The 22,810-nt window shown below is 32.7% G+C and overlaps 1 protein-coding gene and 1 pseudogene across 1 annotated transcript; one reads left to right on the forward strand and one right to left on the reverse strand.

Annotated features, from left to right (window-relative positions):
• The first annotated feature begins 2,324 nt into the window (after positions 1 to 2,324).
• Positions 2,325 to 10,354, forward strand: LOC100818755 (ATP-dependent 6-phosphofructokinase 6). The gene is made up of 13 exons (XM_003522672.5): positions 2,325 to 2,722; positions 2,834 to 2,880; positions 2,977 to 3,016; positions 3,732 to 3,794; positions 3,912 to 4,049; positions 4,696 to 4,854; positions 5,003 to 5,056; positions 5,855 to 5,923; positions 6,053 to 6,182; positions 6,523 to 6,788; positions 8,893 to 8,941; positions 9,105 to 9,259; positions 9,746 to 10,354. The coding sequence occupies exons 1-13, from the start codon at positions 2,618 to 2,620 to the stop codon at positions 9,998 to 10,000; spliced, it is 1,530 nt and encodes a 509-aa protein (XP_003522720.1). The 5' UTR covers positions 2,325 to 2,617; the 3' UTR covers positions 10,001 to 10,354.
• Positions 10,355 to 11,765: 1,411 nt separating this feature from the next.
• On the reverse strand, positions 11,766 to 21,711 carry LOC100819828 (serine/threonine-protein kinase Aurora-2-like; annotated as a pseudogene).
• Positions 21,712 to 22,810: the final 1,099 nt, after the last annotated feature.

Below are 22,810 nucleotides of genomic sequence, written 5' to 3' on the forward strand. Positions count from 1 at the left end.
CCATCAAGAAATTAAATAAGGTCACATGAATACTTTTCATTTTGTTGGTCCTCATTTTAAATGGCATAAGGATAACATGAGATTGTAGTTGTGGAGCCATGAAAACATGAAAAGTGAAACTACAAACGCAATTAAAATCAGACTTATATAAATCACATAATTTTTTAATCAATATACAAATTACATATGAAATAAAGCTTGCTTTTGTATAATCATCTAACAATAAAAAAAAATATAAACGGTATAAAAAAGGTATCGCAATAATTAATTTGAGATACTACTTTTGAAGTCAGATTAAGGATGATAGTTTCACATGTTTTTCTAAGGTAACAATTTTAGATGTTACTAACATCTATTTTATCATGAGCCATAATTGTTTGCCAATCATAATGAAATTGAATTATAGTTATATAAATTGCAACACTAAAATATAATGAGAAGAGTAGAAACCCTTCGATGTAATTGTCTTCGAGTTTATCTAATTTTGTTTGAAGGTTCTTGAGTGCTTTTTGATTTATTTTATTTGTAAATTATATTTTTGAAGAAATTTTATTTGTAGGATGAGATTTTCATTTTCTTTATTTTCAAATGTAATGGAAAAAATGTAATAAAGACAACAAAAATCATTGCCATATATGTCAAGACATATATTTATGGAAACGTATAATGTAGACTCATTTTTTAATGAAGTGCTAAAATGATTTATTAATGTCCCATAATGAAAAGCCATTTTATTCAATTTTTTATATGAAGAGCTGCGTTAACTCCACCCATACATGATTAACGTATTAACTAATAAATAATTAATTTGAATGATACTAGACTCACTTTTCTTATATAATAGACTTAATTTTCTTATATAATATCATGAATTTAAATTTTATAGATAAAAAAATATAATTAGAAGTAGATTTTACTAAAAATAATCATTCATATTTTTTAGCTAAAATTAATTTTCAACAAAATTAATACATACTTTATACTAATATCATGGTAAAAAAAATATTAGTATATTAATTTTAAGAATGAATGATGTTTTAAAATTTTGAGTCTATTTAATAAATCCACACTATAACATGTTATGGCGGACGAGAAATACTAATAATAAATTTCCTTTTTCATGTAATTAAGATGAAGAACAAGAAAAATAAATTAAGAGAGTAAAAAAAAAGAACACACAAAAAAATTTAACGTTAAAACCTCCCTCAATGTGAAAAGAAAAAATCACAAGATTAAATCCTAAAAAATATCATCACCATGAAATAGAATTACAATGATTTCAATCTCCATATTTTTCAAACACTCATTGAGTATGATGAAAATGTAATTCTCTTTTCTTAAAGAAGATTACAGAAAGACTCGCACGCTCTGTTACTTTTAAAGGATCTCACTCATTTCTTACAATTCCTCACAAGTTTTCATTTATACACTAAAAGGATATAACTTTTCTTAAGAGTAATAAATGGATGTAAATTAATTTTCATATTTTTAATAATCCTTGAAAATATTATCTTTTTAAGATGAATATAATATTATCAATACTAAAAAAAAAATTGAAATCTCCACCTTTTATTTTTTTATACATTAATGTTATTAAGATTTATTGAATATGATGTTTCATAGTTATGAGGAATTTCCAACAATATCATGGTTCATGTCTTATGGGTTATTTCGTTTCATGTTTTTTGTCATAACTTTTCTCGAGTCATAACATTTTTATTTATTTCTAGTCTAATTTATCTTTGTATAAGAGATTGATGATTATGTTAAAATTTACAAAAAAATAGTGAATTTATAATATAGAAAACTTAAAGAACACTAAGTGCTCGCCCTAAGATTTACAATGCCCACAGAGTCAGCCATCAAAATGTGATGCAAACCATGAGAGGTGAATTTCCAAATGCCCCTTAACTAAACTATAAGCAACAAAGTTTCCTTTCCCGTGAATTATGAATATATTTAAATTAAAAAAAAAATATCACATAAAAATAACGTATCGGCAATATTTGATAATTACTTAAAATTTAATTAAAAAAATATAAAAACTAATTATAATTTCAATAAACCATGAAAATGTACAAAATTAATTTAACTTATAAAAATAATACATCAAAATTATATTTATAAATATAAATTGTTCAAAAGAAACTCAATCCTCTTAAATAATTCGTTTTTTTTTCATACTCGTGTAAAGGAAGTAAAAAGTTTAAGTCCAAAACAGCGGTGGTGTCAACACTTTAGATCGAACAGTATCCGGTAAAACCGCGCCCACCGGTTTTGTGTGACCACCGCATCCTGGTAAAACCGAGTCCTTTGATTCCAGAAGCACTTTTCGCGAACACACAACTCAATCTACAAAGAGATTCAATCTCGACCGTCCATCCCACGAGAACGTATACACACGGACGGTCCAGATCCATCGTGACATGTCAGCACTAAGATTCTCATTGAAACTAAACTAATCGGCGCACAACTAGCGATAAGCGTTCTTTCCATTTTCATACTCATTCCACTCATTTTCTTTCTGCTTCGTCGTTCACTTCAGAATCCAAAAACAGTCTAAAAAAGAATAATAATAAACAGCGAAGTTACCAAGATTCTGTTGAGAAGAAGAGCAATGCCGTCCAACGATTCCGATTCGCCGATGAAGATCGTACATGGCGACGCTGGTTACATACTCGAAGACGTTCCTCACTTCACCGACTACATTCCAAATCTTCCTGTATTTTTTTCTCTCTCTCTTTAGGAATTCTTCGATTACTTATGCGAACTGCATCGCATTGACGCATTCACTTGCGGATTGTTTGTGTAATACTTTTTTTTTTTTTTGCAGACGTATCCGAATCCGCTTCGATCCAATCCTGCTTACTCGGTTGTTAAGTAAGTGAATCGGTTTATTTTGCGTTGTGATTGTGATTTGAAATGGAATGTGTTCTGTTCGAAACGTTGATATTTTTGTTTTTTTGGCACCATCAGGCAGTATTTCGTGCACATGGACGACACTGTTCCTCAGAAGGTTCTATCTGTTTCTACTTATGCTAGCGACCTGTTTGTGTATTTAATTCTCCATTTCATCTATCTTAAACGCTTTTGCTTTGTATTCTTTTTCGTTACCCGGTCTATTAAGTGTCAACAACGACTTTGCTATTGAATTACTGTATTATATCGCTTTGTTCGATTTGCGGGGGAACAGGAAACACTTTTGTATGATTTCTGATACTTAATTGATTCTCGGTGATGGAAACAATAAACTGAGATATTATTTACTGTCCTAAAAAATAGTTCTCTGTTTCCTAAAATTTGTTTGTCCCTTAAATACATTTGAAAGTATTTGTGTGTCTGGACACATTTCCGATTTCTAAATATTTGTTCCCTGAGCACTTGAATAGAGCACTTGAAGAAAACAGAAGAGTATGAGAAAACATCTACCGGCTGTTCCTGTTTTAGTTTTTAAGACACTTGTTTGGAAACAATTTACAAAACTTAATAGATTTTGGATTAAAAATAAAAATTGATAGTGGAGCGGTGTAAATTTGTCTCACAAAACAGTTTTTAAAAACAAAAAAGTGAGAAGATAATCATTCGTGACCTGAATCTTTCTCTCTTTCTCTTTTTCCAATGTAGAAGGAAAGACAATACAAATGAAAACCGTGCATTGATTTCTTATACATCAGCAATTCAGCATTAACAAGGTGTATTGGTGTTTATACTTTTGTTTGGCCTTTCAATAGGTTGTTGTTCACAAGGATAGTCCAAGAGGTATACATTTTCGACGTGCAGGGCCTCGGCAAAAGGTCATTTCCCTTGTTTGTCTGTGCATATATATTATATATTATTAAGAACTAAGAATATTAAAAAATGTATAATTAATTTTGTTTCCACTCACCAACACCTAATCATATGCTGTTCAGGTATACTTTAAATCGGATGAAGTGCATGCATGCATTGTCACGTGTGGTGGACTCTGCCCTGGCCTCAACACTGTCATAAGGGAAATTGTCTGTGGTCTTTCCTACATGTACGGTGTTAACAAAGTCCTTGGCATAGATGTGAGTGGGTAAATTCTCTTTTGTTGTATGTTCATTGCATTATCTGTTTATCTGGATTATATAACCTTTGATTTGTATTAGCCTATTAGGATTTAGGAAAGAAAGCTGACATTGCTCTGATGTGCTTCTCTATCCCTGACTTCTTTGTGTGTATGTCTTATTTTATTCTCCTAAATCAAATTGTATGGTAGTCCACCAGGCAATCAGTCAAACGGACTCCAATTTTGTATGCACCCTTGGATAATCACTGGATACTGGAATTATACTCGATTTGGATTTATTCCATATTTCCTTTTTTTGAGAGGCATTGCAGAATACACTTAAATGTTGTGTAAGTTGCCCAATTTGGATTAGCTTCTAGCTATGGGATCTTTTGTTAAGACTTTTCTAAGGCATTGCAGAATACACTTAATGATGTTGTGTTTACATGAAACATGCACATTATATTGTTTTGTGAATTCTAGCAAGAAAATGCTGGTGTTTAAAGAGATCTTCCTATCAATACCTGTTAAACTGAACAAACTTTTGGGTTTCATGAAGACAATTTACTTTTCATTTTATTTGTTTTTTCCTGTTGGTCTTTCAACCTGAGTTGCACGTATTTATCCATTGTCTTCACCAGTATATTGTATCCAATATTACACAGGGTGGTTATAGAGGCTTTTATTCCAAAAACACCATTACTTTAACACCTAAGGTGGTCAATGACATCCATAAGCGTGGGGGTACAATTCTTGGGACATCCCGAGGGGGGCATGATACGGGCAAGATAGTTGACAGCATCCAGGATCGAGGAATTAATCAGGTTTACCATGTGTCAACTGTATTATAATGAAGTTTCTAATGATGATGAATGCAATCATAAATTTAGAGTTTTGTTATATCCATGTACTTAAAACCTAAGTAGGTTATTGTCATCGCATGGGTTTTCATTGTTTGGGTTATGGTTACAGGTTTATATTATTGGAGGAGATGGAACACAGAGAGGAGCGACTGTGATTTACGAGGTATAGCAATTCAAAGTTTTTAATAATGTAATGTTTCTCACTTTGGTCTACAATAAGAAAAATAAGAATACCATTTCATTCAAGAAGAAATATATACCTTTTTAAGATTACAAATCCACATATTTGTGTAGTTTATTTTTGTTTTTTGTTGAATTTCTTGATTATGTTTTATTAACTAATCAGGTGCTCCAAATTTAATTTGCCTTCTGCATCTCAGTTAACAATTCATAAACTTCCACATGTTCACTCTAATTGCTAACCCATGCAAAGAGATAGTGCAGATAAAATCATTTCAAATGATATATAGATTATTAATAATTACTGAGAAGTCTCACATTCATGCCTTCTATTTTTCCAAGTTTGAGCAAAGTTGTTAATCAGTATCTTTTGGGAACTGTATTTTTTTAATTATGTATGCATATTTCTGCTCTTACATGTGGGCCCTTTTCTTTTCTTCTTTCCAAAAACAGCACAAAGGATGATAGTTTATATGTCACGTGTAAATGTGGTTTCAGTGGCAAAGTTGACTCATGTCTTCAAGTGCAAATTCAATGGAATCTTAATACCTAAAACTATGTTGATTTCAAAATGTAGTTTGTATGGTGCAGTACTACCTTTTACAGTTAGGTCAAGCTTGGTAGCATACAGGTAGTTTCAAGGGATGGCTAGGACCACATGATTTTACTAAAAGAAACTTGGTAGCATAAATTTTATAACTGCCTGATCAACCTGTTATCATTCTTGGCATCTTTTGATATATGAAGTAAGCATTCTGAACAGATTTTGGTTATCATATAGGAAGTTAGACGGCGGGGTCTGAAAGTAGCAATTGCTGGAATTCCTAAAACCATAGACAATGACATCCCGGTATGCTTGTTCACAATGTCATATTTTTGTTTCTCCCTGGAACTCTAATCTTATCATTAAAATATATCTGAAGTGTTAGTTCTCTATGAGGAAACTTCATCATGTTCGGATTGTCTTCTTTTTCTTTAGGTTATTGACAAATCTTTTGGTTTTGATACTGCGGTTGAGGAGGCTCAACGTGCCATTAATGCAGCTCATGTTGAAGCTGAAAGTATTGAGAATGGTATTGGTGTTGTAAAGCTAATGGGGCGTTATAGTGGTATGTATACTTCACATTTGTTTGATATCTTTTAGGCATCTAATTCACTTTTAGCTCTCTTCAATCAGGCTTCTGTCTTTTGGAGTTGGTTTCTCTAAAGTGAGGGAAGTTCAATTTGGAGGATTAAGTGCACTAATAACCTTTGATTAGAAAATCAATTACTAAGATTGTAACTACAGAGTTTTTTTATACATTTATTTGATTTTATCATAATACTCAACTGTTGATTTTTTTAATTAACAATTGTAAGTGTATTTTATCCTCTAAGTGCACCAGTTGCTTTTGAGGATCTGGATCTTTTTCTTTTCTTTCTGTGTTATGATGAATACTATGACTGCAGGTTTTATTGCAATGTATGCCACTCTTGCTAGCAGAGACGTGGACTGTTGCTTGATTCCAGAGTCGCCCTTCTACCTTGAAGGAAAGGGTGGACTTTTTGAATTTATTCAGAAAAGGCTGAAAGAAAATGGACATATGGTCATAGTCATAGCTGAGGGAGCAGGACAAGATCTTCTTACAGAAAGCATGCAAGCCATGGATCAGAAGGATGCTTCTGGAAACAAACTACTTCAAGATGTTGGTTTATGGATATCTCATAAGATCAAGGTATTGTTGTACATGAGATGGTTCTTAAAACATAATTCTTCTTTTCCTCAGAAATTTTGTAGTATAATTCTACTTGCATATTTATACATCTTGATGAGGAATACAACACTTGGGGAGCTGTTAACTTATTGGCAAATGTGTCAATTTTATCACAAGTAATAAAGATTAAAATGGAAGTCCAAGTGTTGAATCCACATGGATTTTGGTTGTACTTAAGTGATGCAAACTCAATTATTAAGCAATGAGAAGAAGTAGAAGAGAAAAAAAAGAGTAAGTGTGAAAATTGGGGGTAAAAGAAAAAGAAAAAGATAGCAAGAAAAAATAAATAATAATTTAAATACAAAAAGATGAAGTAAGAATGTGATGATGTTGGGGCCTAACATGTCAAAACTACTTATAATGTAATGTAAAAGATTTTCTCCATTTAATGTAATCCCTGTTTCCACTCGCATACACTGAATTATCCTGTCTTTGGTTTTCCGCATGAAGGACCTAGTTTATTTATTCTTTTCTCCCAAATTTCTTTACAGAGACAAAAAAATAACAAACCGCATTAAGATAAGAGATGCAAAAATTCTTTAGGGCAAAACAAATGCCTATCTATTTCTTTCTAGCAATGAATTTATTAAGATACCGTTCCTCAGTTCTTTAGAAAATAATCATTTTTCAATGCATTACCCTCTAAACATTATATGGATGATTAGACCATAATAACAAAAAAGCATAGAGAAGAATAATAGAAACAGAATTGCATTAAATAAATAATGGAAAAAAATTGCATTAAGAGTTTGACCTCCAGGCTCTCCCAACAAAAGGGGTTTAGTCTCTCATAGCCATGAGAGGTTTTACACTTTAGGGGCTAATAGAAGAAGGGGATGAATGACTAATAGCAAGAAAGAGAGGAATGACCAAAGATAGAGGGTTTCCTCTAAGGGAGAGGTTCAAACTTTGGATTTCTTCACTGGAGAGCTCTGAGACTCCGTGTGTGTTTTCCTTTTGCTTTCTACTCCTTTTATAGGCCTGAGGTAACTTATTTTTCACGCTAACTTCACACTAAGCGCGTCTTAGACTTCCTCGTGGATCTTCTCGCACTAAGCCTGGGTTGTGCACTGAGCGAGGTGCGCGCTAAGCTTAAACTTGCCCGCTAAGCGAGAGTCCACTTCTTTCAACTTTTTCTTTAAGGCTTTTTTTCTTCCACATTTTTCATCAATTTTCCTCTAAAGCACTTGAACTCTTCTTCTTTTGACTTCTGCTAATAAAAAATAATAAAAAATTACAACAATGTTAATTTCTTCGTTATTTCATTAAAAACAATAGTAAAGTGAAGAAATTATTATTATTATTAGCCAAAATTAACTATCAAATTAGCTCAAATTTCGCAGTTATCAGAAGCTCTTGCCAATTATATATTAATTGCTTAGACAATATTTGATAGAAACTAGATCTGAATTATACAAAAATAAATGAATTTGTATGGAATACTCAAGGTATTCAACCTGTTCGTTCCCCATTCTCTAAGAGTACAATCCTTTCTCAAATCTCAAATGACAAGATATCCCTCCCTTTTAGTTCCCTCTTCTTATTTATAGGCAACTTGTTCAAGCTAACTAACTGGTATATTGTAATTAACTACTAATGTGGGTTACCTAACAAAATTCTTTTCATTAATTTCAAACTTAATGGGGCCTGTATTCACTCCCTTAAGATAGACACCCATAACATTCTGAACTTCGCCTGTGGCTGAGTGCTAAAAACATTTTTTAACTATTGAACTGTTAGAAAATATGAAAATAGCTTAGAAAAATTTTGTAAGCGTCATTTGATGAAACATTTTGGGGTGAGTTTCTCCAGATTTTGTTTCCTCTGCACACATATCCTTGCCTATCTGTAAAAAACTCACCATTTATCATACTCCTTCCCATCTTAGCCAATTGCTAGCTGGCATACTTGTATATAGTTGTATACTTTATATTGTTTATCCAGTTTTTTTTTTTTTTTTTTATATTTACAAGTCCGTGTGTTAGGGTCTTTCTAATTTGAAAAATCAATTTGTGCAATTCTCTTCCTCTCTCCCTTTTAATAAACATTTGTCATGCTGTAATAGGATCACTTTGCAAGGAAGGATAAGATTCCCATCAATCTTAAATATATAGGTCAGTTTCTCTTACAGCATTCTCTTCCTTTTTGACCTATTTATTTCTTGGTCTTTCATTTTTATTTCGGATTTCAAAGGTTTTTTAAAATTTGACAATTATCTAATTTTAACCAAGTTATCTACATCGTGGGATAAGGCTTTGTTGTTGTTGTATCTGCCAGATCCAACTTACATGATCCGGGCAATCCAAAGCAATGCATCAGATAATGTCTACTGTACACTTCTTGCTCAGAGTGCAGTCCATGGTGCAATGGCAGGGTATACTGGATTTACAGTTGGACTGGTCAACGGCAGACATACTTATATTCCATTCAATGTAAGTTTCTACATATCATTATCCAAATTCTGAACTGTTTAAGAAAATATAATGTGTTGCTGTTTTTTTATTTGGGTACAATAATTTTCTATTCTTGTTTAATATCGATGAGTAGTTGGTTTAAGTAGTACATGCTTAATTCCCCCCAAGTAAGATCTTGAATTTGATCTGTATGGAAAAAAAAATATTGGAAGAGTTAGTCCAACCGTACTGTGAATGTTCTGATCTCGAACAAGATTGTCTCATATGGATAATATCTGCTGTCTAGGGAAAAAATGCAGAGATATTTGCTACTTAGCTGCTATCATTTTGACGGAAGAATGATATTTACCATATACATCAAGTTTGTTTTTTGTTTCACCACACCCACGAACATGCCTATTTATTTTTTATTGCTTCTCCAATTTTATATTGGTGGTTTGTATTTTCCCAAGATCAAAATTGTCCTTCACAATTGAGAATTTATCTTCAAATTTTGATACCCAGAGAATCAATGAGAGGCAGAACAAGGTTGTGATTACTGACAGAATGTGGGCAAGACTCCTTTCTTCAACCAACCAGCCTAGCTTTTTGAGCCCCAAAGATTTAGAAGAAGCCAAGAAAGCAGAACAACCTCCGACTGAATTGTTGGAAGGAAACAATTGCAATGATGTTGGTGATGCCGGGAAAGAAGAACAACCTCCCAAAGATGAACAAGAATCAGGAAATCACGCAGACAATGGTATCAAGACAGAAAATTAGATTTAGACTTGTTCATCTACAAGACTACAATTGTATTTGGTGACATGTTTTATCATTTTGACTCAAGCCCTACAACCTTCAAAGCCTGGAGTGTTGGGAGCTGTTCTTTTTGTCCTTTTAATGTTTTGCAAGTTGGTACGTCTTTCTTTATAAAGACCTACCGTCTTGCGTGATTGTTGTTGTACTCAGAAGATTGTTGAATGTTAACCTAGGTCATATTAAGATTGGAACGGAATTATTTGACGTGCTTGAAGGTACTGTATCTGGTTATTGTTGTTCTGTGTTTTGGTAGTGACTTGAGTTTTTATACGCAGTTTTGCTGGAACGAGGTATAAATAAACAATTTTCTAGTAACTTTTTCTTTTCCCTTTAATCTCACTTCTTCAAGAGGTGATTCTCAAATAATCTACATTATCCAGTTTGTGTGATTATTTTCCCAATATATTCGTCTCAATTGAGTTTAGATCCATATTCATATTTTATTTACATTTATTCCCTTCTTTTACGCTTAAATAATTTATGTTTTAAAATAGTAATTCTCATTTATTTATTTTTAAAATAATACTCATTGATGTTATGTGTGTACACGGGCATAAAATATCTCTACGAGTGAGAGGCTTAGGAATCCTTTGGCTGATGTGAGAAGAGTGAATAGAAAGTAGATTAAATTAGTCTGTAGGTCTCGTCCTATTTCAAAAATATTAATTAGGTTCATATATTTTATTTTTTAATTAGATTTTTATATTAATTTTAAATTTGTAAATAGGTTTTTATGTTAATTTGTCGGGAGAAATATGTTAAATTTGATAAAATATTTTATCATATACAAATACTTAGATGTAAACTATAAATTAATATACTTAAGCTGATTATAAAAATATAACTCCTAAATTACGAACTAGTAAAGATAATTAAGGAGGTGAGAGATAAGGAATTCACATTTTAGGGTTGGATATGGTTTAAGAGATAATGGACGGTTGGAAATGAAAAATAAAAAATGTTAGACACGTTAGATAAAACAAATAAAAAATTAAATAATTTGACGTGTAACAGCAACACCACTTGAACTAATATATAGTTAAGATTATCAGATTTTTCCCAACAAATTAATATAAAAGCCTGATTATAAAATTAAAACTAATATAGGAACTCAATTAAAAAAAATAAAGTATAGAGATCTAATTAAAAATTGTAATAGAATAAAAATCTACAAACTAATTTAACCTAGAAAGTAAAGGAAAGAAAACTTATTAATTCTGTTTGTTTCCCTCATTTGGTTCATCTAGTAACAAGGAAGAAAGAAAAATTTAAGTAGCAAAAGTGGAGAGAAAATTGTTTGTTTTCCTCATCTGTATCTCCTCAAATTGGAGAGAGAGAAAAAAGTAGAAAATAAGTTTTTGTAATAAAAAGACTAAAATGACATTTTATACATATTATGGTTCATTTTGTTTTCAGGGTGTTTATGTCATTTTGGGTACAATATTTTTGTTTTCTTAATTTTTAACACATTAAAATATTTTTCCTTTTATTTTCTCTTATTAAACAATTCAAAAAATCATCTTATTTTCTTATATATTTTTTTCTTTTTTATATATATTTTTTCCTTTCACTTTCTTCTCTAAATCAAACAGAAAACTACTAGAGAGAAAAGCTTTAGTGAGAAAAAATCTCATTTTGGGTGTAATGCTTTGGGTTCTAAAAGTAACACTTCATATGCGTAATTTTTCCAACAAATACAAAATGATAAAAAAAATTATGAGGTACACTAGCCCCTGTATACACCAGAGGGCTCCGCATTCTGAACAATCCAAGGGTGTTCAAGGAGTTTGTGCAATGGTAGACGTTGAGAGGAATTCTTAACCAGCATCTGTTAAAAAATAAATAACAGAGGAAAGAGTTTCTCAGTAAAATGTTTGAACACGCATCTCATCAAAGGCTATCCTTGAGAGAGAGAACTTGGCCAAAAAAAACCATAGTGCTACAAGACGCAAAACCTGACTAATGAATGTTTAGGAGGGAACTTGAGATCCACTTGTACGGTCCTGCAAATTTATATTGAATGTTTGCAAATAGTTTGTCGATTATAAAAAAGACACCGAACGCGGAAAGCAGCATTGAAGTACAATAGATTCAGTAGCACTCTATTTGCTTCTTAAAAGATCACTCTTTTTAGAAGCACTTTTTTTTAATTTTAAACAAACCGGCCAATAAAAAACAGAGTTTGTCCATGTTACTAATGCTAATTTATATTCAACTGCTTAGTGCTTACCTCCTGTAAGTATCAGAATGCTCTTTAGCTTCAAAAGGAGGGACTCCATAAAGAAATTCAGCACAGCACACCAAGGCTCCATATATCCACACTCGCATCATGTTCTGCACTAACCGCTATTGAAACCTCAAAAGTGTTTAGAAGAAATATTGGTGCCTCATCTATGGAGAGTAACATAAAAAGTATTTTGAAACAGTGGTTCATGTCACATAAGCATACCCATCTCAGGTGGAAGATAATCCAGTGTGCCACACGTGGTTCGCCTATGATAGAATGTGTGCACCGACCACCCAAAGTCTGTTATTTTCAGTTCACCCTAACAGTGAAAAGATATTGACATGATGATGAGTACAATGAGGACAACAAAAGGATTATATAAGAAACAACAGCCTAGGTATAGTAGATAACCTGTGCACCAGTAAGAAGGTTCTCTAGTTTAATATCTCTATGTATTACATGCTTTCCATGACAATAAATAAGGGTTCAAGTCAATGATGCAACATACTGCCTCAGTCACAAAATAAATAAACATCAGCATGCTAATCTCAGAAGAATGTTCAAGTGGAACATTTAGTGTGTGTTTTGGAAGCAGTTGAATTCAACACAAATGAACGTTCAGATCAAAGCTACCACATAGTTGCTTTGACATTTTTGCTTTGGAAAGTGAGATTTTCCTGTTCAATGTGGACAAAACGCATTCAAACACACTCTTTAAGCATGTAGCCTGGCAAACACAAGACAACTCCCTCAGGCATACACACATGACTAATCAATTGCACATTATATTTTACTAAAGTCAGATGTCGTTTCAGACTTTCAGTATTTACTTGCTGCTTTAATATCTCATTACAATTGTGTAGAAAATGTAGAAGCATATATGATATGAAGTTTTGATGATGCCAAAGATAAGTGTTTCTCAAGTTTGATCCAAGTCAAGAATTCAGAAAATAACTCCCAAGAGTCACAACTTTTTAGAAAATACCTCCCAAGAGTCACAACTCTTCAAATAACTCATAAGAGTCTCAACTCTTTAGAAAATAACTCCCAAGAGTCACAACTCTTCAGAAAATAACTTCCAAGAGTTACAACTCTTCAGAAAATAACTCCCAAGAGTCACATCTATTCAAGAGATTTTTGAATGGTCATCAAAGGCCTATAAATAGGTGACTTGGGACATGAAATTCCTAAGAGAGTTTTTCTGAACTGAAATGTCTTATCCTCTCAAAAAGATTCCTTGGTCAAACACTTGCATATTCAATAAGAAATCTTGATTGATCTTCAATTGTAATATCCTTCTCTTAAAGAGAGAAATTTCTTCTTATTATTATTCAAATGAAATTGTTTAAGAGACCGAGGGTCTCTTAAGTTATAAGGATTTCTGAACACAAGGGAAGAGTTGTTCCTGTGTGGTTCAGACTTTGTAAAAGGCATTTTACAAGATAATAGAAATCTCAAGCGGGTTGTTTGGGGACTGGACGTAGGCACAGGGCGTAGTCGAATCAGTATAAAAACTGAGTTTGCATTCTCTTTTTCCTTAAACTTCTTTTATTTATTGTTATTTATCTTTTGATTTAAAGAAATTTATTTTGAATTGTCTTTTGAGTAATTCATATTAAGGGTGCATTGTTAATCCAAAAAGAGAAAGTGAAATTTTTAATTGGGGAATAGTTTTGTATCTTAATTCAACCCCCCTTCTTAAGATAACTGAGGTCACTTGTCTAACAAGTGGTATCAGAGCTTCATTCTTGTATAAAGTTTAGAAGTTTCAAGAATAATGGCCTCATCAAACTACTTATTTCTTGAAGGGAATTCTATAAATAGGTCTCCCATTTTTAATGGCGTGGGTTACCATTATTGAAAAACTTGCATGCAAATTTTTATAGGGGCTATAGATCTTAATATCTAGGAAGCCATAAAAATTGGACCCTACATTCCCACTATGGTAGCGGGAAATACAACCATAGAAAAACCTAGGGATTAATGGAGTGAGGAGGAAAAGAGATTAGTTCAATACAATTTAAAAGCCAAAAATATCATTACATCTGCATTAGGAATAGATGAACACTTTAAGGTGTCAAATTGCAAACATGCAAAAGATATGTGGGATACCTTACAAGTAACCCATGAAGGGACAACAGATGTAAAAAGATATAGGATAAATACTTTAACTCATGAATATGAGTTATTTAGAATGAATCCAAATGAAACTATACAAGACATGCAAAAGAGATTTACCCACATAGTAAATCATCTTGCATCTTTAGGAAAAATATTTCCAAATGAAGATCTTGTCAATAAAGTGTTAAGATGCTTAAGCAGGGAATGACAACCAAAGGTAACGGTCATTACTGAATCAAGAAATCTTACTAACATGTCTCCTGCTACCTTGTTTGGAAAGTTACAAGAACATGAAATGGAATTGAAGATATTGAATCAACATGAGAAGAATGATAAAAAGAAGAAAGGAATTGCTCTTAAAGCTTCATCTTCAATCCAAGAAGAAAGTGATAAGGAGGATTCAATTGAAATAGACGAAGATGATGATCTTAGTCTTTTTGTAAAACGATTCAACAAATTTCTAAGAGTTAGAGTAAATCAAAGAAGATCAAATTTTAAATCAAAAAGAAGGGCAAAAGATTCATCTTCTACTCCAAAATGCTATGAATGCAATCAACCTGGACATCTGAGGGTTGATTGCCTAATATTCAAGAAAAGAATAGAGAAATCTGAAAAGAAAGTTGTTAATGAAAAGAAGGCAAATAAGGCCTACATTACATGGGATGACAATGATATTGACTCATTTGAAGATTCAGAAAACGAAATTGTAAACCTAAGTCTAATGGTCAAGAGTTATGAAAGCGATGAAGAGGTATCCTTGAAGAAGAGTTGGTACATATATAGCGGATGCTCTAAACATATAACGGGAGATGCATCAAAGTTCACTCATATCTCTCCCAAGAAAAACGGACATGTGACTTATGGCGACAACAATAAAGGTAGAATTCTTGGAGTTGGAAAATAGATGATGTTTTAGAATCATTAGAAGAAATGCATATTCATGAAGAAGATCACAAAGGCAAAGGAGATGGAAATAATGAAGATTTTCACATTGATGAAATCAAAACAAATGCTGATCTTCGAAGAGAATGGAGAACTTCTAGATATCATCCTCTTGACAACATCATTGGTGATATATCAAAAGGGAATTCTCTTAAGACATGCAAAGTGAGTTTGAAATGTTAATGATGGGAGAACTAAATTTCTTTCTTTGGTTGCAAATCAAGCAAACCAAAAATGGAATTTTTGTCAATCAATCAAAGTATTGCAAGGAATTGATTCACAGATTTGAGATGGAGAATGCTAAGCATATGGCCACACCAATGAGTACTGCTTGCTATTTGGATAAAGATGAAACCGGTCAGTCAATAGACATTAAGCAATATCGAGGTATGATTGGATCACTTCTTTATTTATATGCTAGCAGACTAGATATAATGTTTAGTGTGTATATGTGTGCTAGGTTTCAATCAAACCCCAAACAATCACATCTTAATATCGTTAAGAGAATTATAAGATATATGTTAGGCACTATGAATATAGGTTCATGGTATCCTAAAAATTCAACATGCAATTTAATAGGATATTCTGATTCTGACTTTGCCAGTTCTAAAACTGATAGGAAGAGCACCAGTGGAACTTGTTATTTCATTGGATCTGCTCTGGTTTCTTGGCATAGTAAGAAACAAAATAGTGTCGCTTTATCTACTGCGGAAGCGAAATACATTTCTGCTGGCAATTGTTGTGCTCAAATTCTTTGGATGAAGCAACAAATTTATGATTATGGAATATTACTTGATCATATTCCTATAAGATGTGATAACATGAGTGCTATAAATCTATCCAAGAATCTTGTTCAGCACTCAAGAACTAAACACATAGAAATAAGACATCATTTCTTAAGAGACCATGTTCAAAAGGGAGATTGTGTTCTAGAATTTGTTGATACAAAGAATCACCTTGATGATATCTTTTCAAAACCTCTCCCTAAAGACACATTCTTTGCAATTAGGAGAGAATTAGGTCTTTTAGATGTCAATGATCTAGACAATAGGTAACTCTAATAAGTTTTTTATCCTCCTTATGATTAAGAGGATTGCCTTTGAGTCTAGTTTCTTGTGTGTTATTACTATTTATATTAGTTGTTATTTGTCATGTAGATATTTGTTCTTCATTATCTTTGTTTAAATAGTCTTAATAGAAATAGAACTTATTGTGTATAGTTAGTTAATTGTTAATTTAACTAGATAGATTTGTTTGTGATTGTTGATTGCTTGGATGAGTTAGATAGTGTGTGTAATTAAATATGCTTGATTGTGCTTGATTGAATTGAATGCTTGTGATTATGGTTGATTAGTATAGTTAGATGAAGTTTAGACATAGACATAGTTTTTTTTAAGAGAAAAAGCCTTGCTTATGTTCTGGTAGTCGATTACCATTTCCTGTAATCGATTACATTAGAACAACAAGGTTGTAATCGATTACAAAAGCTTGTAATCGATTACCAGTAGGCTGCATACTCCTGTAATTGATTACCAAGCCTTGTAATCGATTACAAAGCATCTTCTTCTATAAATATCACGCTTTTGCAGCTCCTTCGTACGTAGACCCTTGAGTGACGGCGCTCCAAGCTTCCCAATCTTCAAAACTCCATATCTCCTTCATTTCTTAACCAAATCACATCCCACAAAGCCTAATCTTCATCATTTTCCATCCTCTTTCAAACCCACCAATTGAAATTCACTAAAACATCATCAAATGGCAGAACCATCTAAGAAGCGAAAGGGTTCTTCCTCCACCACCGCTGCTACTGGCCATCGTCGCCACGGAACCGTTGGAGCACCAACAACACAAATTCCTCCTTCCCTTTCATCTCCTCGATCATCTACCTTGTTTTCTTCAGATGATCAACACCAAAGGTACTATTTATGATTTTGCAATAGAGTCATTCTAGACCCTAAGTACCTTGATCTTGATTTCTTTGATGGTGAAACATTTGATTGTTACCAAGTGTTTCAAAATTCTAGTTTAACCGAATTTATATCTCTGAAGCTGCCTCACTTTCCTGAATTAGTTAGAGTCTTCTATAATAACTTAAAAATTCAGGATGGTGTTATTTTCTCTGAGGTGCATCATGTTCCAATTGTTATTAATCAATCTTTGTTCTTTTCATTGACAAAATTACCTAGCCAAGGTGTTCCTTTTGAGGGCACCCTTGTTGATGATTGGAAATTTGATTATTCTAGTCATGATGCTCACTGAATGGTTTGCAATGACCAGGCTGACATAACCGGCAGATTACTTGCTAGGTCATTAAATTTTGATTGTCGCATCATGCATTATATCATTGTTTGTATTTTTCTTCCTCGGTCTTCAAACCTTGCTCAAGCCTCTGAGGAGGATTTGATTCTAATGTGGATCTTTCAAATTGGTCGTCAGATCGACTGGGCCCATCTAATTTAGTACCGAATGCATAAGGCATTACGGGCCAATGCACCTCTGCCTTATCCCCACCTTGTTACTCTTTTTCTTCATCATTTCAATGTTCCTTTGGATGATGAACCATATGTCAAGGTTAAAAGGTTGTTTTCCATTGGTGTCGGTGCGATTACCTCCTCTGGTTACCAAAAGGATGTTGATGGTTAGTGGATTCACAAACAAGACTTGCCTCCACCTATTCCCGACGAGCGTACCCCTTCACCTCCACCACAAAGGGGTGATTCCACTTCTCTTCTAACTGATGTCCTCACAGAACTCCATGGTCTTCAAGCTTTTGTGGGTGAGCGCTTTGAAGCAATGGATACTCATTTTGATGCGATGGATACTCACTTTGATAGGATGGATACTCGGATCACTCAACTTGAAGATGATAAGAGCTTCGTCAGGCATTGCTTCGATCCCCCGACTGACTCTTAGTTATCTTGATTATGCTTTATTTCCTTAGTTTTATGGTTATTTCTTAGCCTTGTATTTTGGCTTTTAATCCTTAGTACTTTGGTTACTTTTTATTGTATTGCTTGTCTTGGATATGGTTGCTTTGTGTTTGGATCTTTTAGCCTTTGTTTGGCTTTTGTCTTGGTTTGATTAGACTTGCTTGAATTATGTTATGGATTAAATCAATTAGGTTATGCTATGGTTTATCATTGTCTGGATGTGTTAAGCTCCTAATTTAGTTCTTTTCTCCGACCATTTTTTACTTTTTGATGTTGCCAAAGGGGGAGAGAACTTAAGGGTAGAATTTATCATGGACTTAGGCATAAATTCCAATCTTAAGGGGGAGTAAGGGTTGAAAGCACGCATTATCAATTGTATATCGTTTATCTTGATTTCAGATTATTGTCATCATCAAAAAGGAAGAGATTGTAGAAGCATATATGATATGAAGTTTTGATGATGCCAAAGATAAGCGCTTCTCAAGTTTAATCCAAGTCAAGAATTTAGAAAATAACTCCCAAGAGTCACAACTCTTCAGAAAATAACTCCCAAGAGTCACATATGTTCAAGAGATTTTTGAATGGTCATCAAAGGCCTATAAATATGTGACTTGGGACACGAAATTCCTAAGAAAGTTTTTCTGAACTGAAATGTCTTATCCTCTCAAAAATATTCCTTGGTCAAACACTTGCATATTCAATAAGGAATCTTGATTGATCTTTAATTGTAATATCCTTCTCTTAAAGAGAGAAACTTCTTCTTCTTCTTATTCAAGGGAAATTGTTTAAGAGACCGATTGTCTCTTAAGTTGTAAGGATTTATGAACATAAGGAAAAGGTTGTTCCTGTGTGGTTCAGACTTTGTAAAAGACATTTTACAAGATAGTGGAAATCTCAAGCGGGTTGCTTGGGGACTGGACGTAGGCACAGGGCGTGGCCAAACCAGTATAAAAACTGAGTTTGTATTCTCTCTTCCCTTAAACTTCTTTTATTTATTGCTATTTATCTTTTGCTTTAAAGAAGTTTATTTTAAATTGTCTTTTGAGTAATTCATATTAAGGGTGCATTGTTAATCCAAAAAAAAAAGAGTGAAACTTTTAATTGGGGAATACTTTTTGTATCTTAATTCAATCCCCCCCCTCCCTCTTTCTTAAGATAACTGAGGTCACTTGTCTAATAGAAAAAAATTACATCAGCCAGCAATGGGTGTATTTAGGTAAAAGAAAGAACCAGAGCTGTTGTATGATATATACTTACAGTAGTTGTATGCCTTTCACTAAAATATTTGCATTTCTGCAACTCCTTGTAAATTTCACCTTTGGGTACATACTCTAAAATCAAATAAACTCGTTTCTGCAGCAAAGTTATTTCACAGAAAATGTAAATAGCAGTGAATTTAACCTTCTTTGGCGATCTCAGCATAAACAAGAAATATACTTGATCATAAAGTATCCATAAAGGTGCAAGATGTGGGGATGTCGGAGATGACTACATTTCAACTTCATGTCGAAGTTGATGCACAAGTTGAGATTGTTGCACATGGCACTTAAAGAGTACTTTCAAAGCAACAATCTAACTAGTCTGTATGAAGACTAAATTTCAATTTCACAATAAAATGAACACATATGAAAACAAGGTGAAGAAAAACCATCAGTACAAATCAACAACAATGGTCATGTCTCGTGTAATGCAATGGCTCTTATCCTAAACCAACAATACCAAAAACCCATTACGTTAAGACACGTTAAATGCTCTTGTATTGCATCTCTAACACACATACGTAAACAATACAATGTCAGAAACCAACAACCCTAAAAAACTTGAGGTGTTTCACCTCAACAGTTTCTCATTCAAACCATCAATGTGAAATTTATGAGGATAAATAATATTTCATATAAATCTTGCTAATGCAACTGAGAATAGCACAAACTTTTCCCCAAAACAAATTTAAAAAGAAGGGAATGAAATAATCCATAGAAATTAGGAACTATGAATGATGAGAAAATCCTCGAGTAATTGAAAACTCACACTCCTTTCTCTGGCCAAATACACTTGGTCAAATTTTCCCTTTCTGAGAGGTTTTCCAATATCGAAATCGTTAAGCATCCACCTTCTTTGCTCCGCAGTGGAACCTGAAACCTCTGAAGATGCCTACCAAAACAGACCACAAAACAATGAGAACATATCACCAAATTTTGATGCCGATTAATTCCACACACAAGCAAAAAAAAAAAGTTTAATTTCGAGCAACAACTCTCTTCAAATTGAACCTCTGAGGTTTCAGCCAATTTGTTAGGAAAAAAGAAAAGGAAGAAAGCAAATTAAAATTGAAGAATGCAATACAAATAAATTAGAGAAGGGGAAATGGAAACCTGTGAATGTATGTATACATGATTTTGATGATGTCAAAAAAGAATCTAACAAGCCTGCTTCAAATGATAAGCATTTGCTTCAAGAATAATTCAAGATTGCTTCAACAAACAAAGCCTTGTTTCAAGATTCACTAAAAACCAAGTCTTGCCTTAAAACAAAGTGCTTTCAAGACATGCAAGACTCTGGTAATCGATTACCAGGAAGTGTAATTGATTACCAGAAGACAGGGTTGAGAAATAGCTGTTGAAAAAGGTTTTGAATTTGAATTTTCAACATGTAATCGATTATCATATGTCTATAATCGATTACCAGAAACGAAACTTTTGAAATTCAAATTCAAAAGTCATGACCCTTCAAATTATAACTGTGTAATCGATTACACAAATATTGTAATCGATTACCAGTGGAGAATTTTCAGAAAATCTGCCAACAATCACATCTTTTCATTGGATTTGTGAATGGTCATCAAAGGCCTATAAATAGGTGACTTGGGCATGAATTCAATAGAGAGTTTTGCTTGGCAAAAATGTCTTATCCTCTCAAAAGACAATGAGAGAGATTCCAAAAGAACTTTATTGTCAAATGCTCTCTCAAAAGAAATCCTTGACCAAACACTTGCAAAATCTATAAGGATTCTTACATGATCTTCATTGTAATATTCTTCTCTTGAAGAGAGATTTCTTCTTCCATTCTTCTTATTCAATGAGATTGGTTAGGGGACAGTGAGTCTCTTGTTGTAAAGCATCTGAACACAAGAGATGGGTTGTCCCTGTGTGATTCAGACTTTGTAAAGGATTTTACAAAGATAGTGAAAATTTCAAGTGGGTTGCTTGAGTACTGGACGTAGGCACGGGAAGTGGCCGAACCAGTATAAAATTGTGTTTGCATTCTCTCTTTCCTTATCTTATTTATTTTGTTGCAATCAATTGTGTCTTGCTTGTTTAAAGAACATTGTTAAATTGATTATTGTTACTTTTTCTGCATTATAAGCCTATCCCTCTTAAGATTATTGAGGCCACAAGGTCTAACAAAATCGTGTGGTGTTGGAGTTGAGGTTGAGTCTCTATTGCGATGGCCATGATGGATGGAGGGAAAGAAACTTGAAAGGCTGTGTTGTGTTTTGAAATACACAAATTCGTGTTTGTTTAACGTGATTTCTTTGTTCAGCGGTCGAATAATGGATAATCCCGCTTTCTATGCCCTTTTCAAATTCTTTTTTTCTTTTCTTGCTTTCCAAAAAAAAATAATCATGACCGTTATCAATCATTTTCTTTAAATTCTTTCAAATTTGAAATTATTTTTTTTAGTTTTGAAATATGTAAAATGGTCTTTTTTTTAAGTGAGTAAAATAGAAAATAAAAAATTCATAATTTTTTACAGTTTTACTCATAATTTGATTTTTTAATTTATACTTTAAAGTATGATTTTGTGGTGGTTTGAAATTATTAAAATCAAGTCAATAAAAAAATTTAAAAAGTTTTTAGAGCAATTAATGGATTTTTTTTTATTTTTTGTACTGACTTGATTATAAAAAATCTTAACTACCAAGTGTACTTTAAAATGTAAAATATAAAATCAAATTTTGATAGTAAAAAATTGTCATAAATTATGATTTTTTTTATTCCATACTTAATTCGTGTTATGCAAAAATGATTAAAAAAATATTTTGTGAATTTTAAGAATTAAAAAAATAATTTTAAATTTAAAAGACTAAAAAAATAACTCAATTTTAAAGGATTAAAAATATATTTAAACCTAAAAATATTTTTGCTTTATTTTTTAATTAATACCTTAAAGGACATGTTAACATTTGTCTTTTTTCTATACTCGGAGAGATCCTAATGAATACATATCAGTGTACAGTAAATGATAAAGTAATAAGACTATTAGTCAATATAAGACTTGTAGAATGGGTCTAACCACATTGGATCATTTTTTTAATATCCATAATTATTTCATTTCATTTTTTTTGCTATTATGGCACAATGGATGAGTGTTAGGGACGTAGGGTCACCTCTGCAACGCTATCGAGTGGGTGATGCTAGGTGCACCAGCTTTATTACTTATGCACCCAACATTTTTTGTTAAATCCAAAATTACCCTATGATTGATCCATATGATTTGTACGAATGAACTTAATCCGTAAGTATAATTTAAACATACGGATAAACTTGATCC

This window comes from Glycine max, chromosome 4, assembly GCF_000004515.6.
Source record: "Glycine max cultivar Williams 82 chromosome 4, Glycine_max_v4.0, whole genome shotgun sequence".
Taxonomy (NCBI): domain Eukaryota; kingdom Viridiplantae; phylum Streptophyta; class Magnoliopsida; order Fabales; family Fabaceae; genus Glycine; species Glycine max.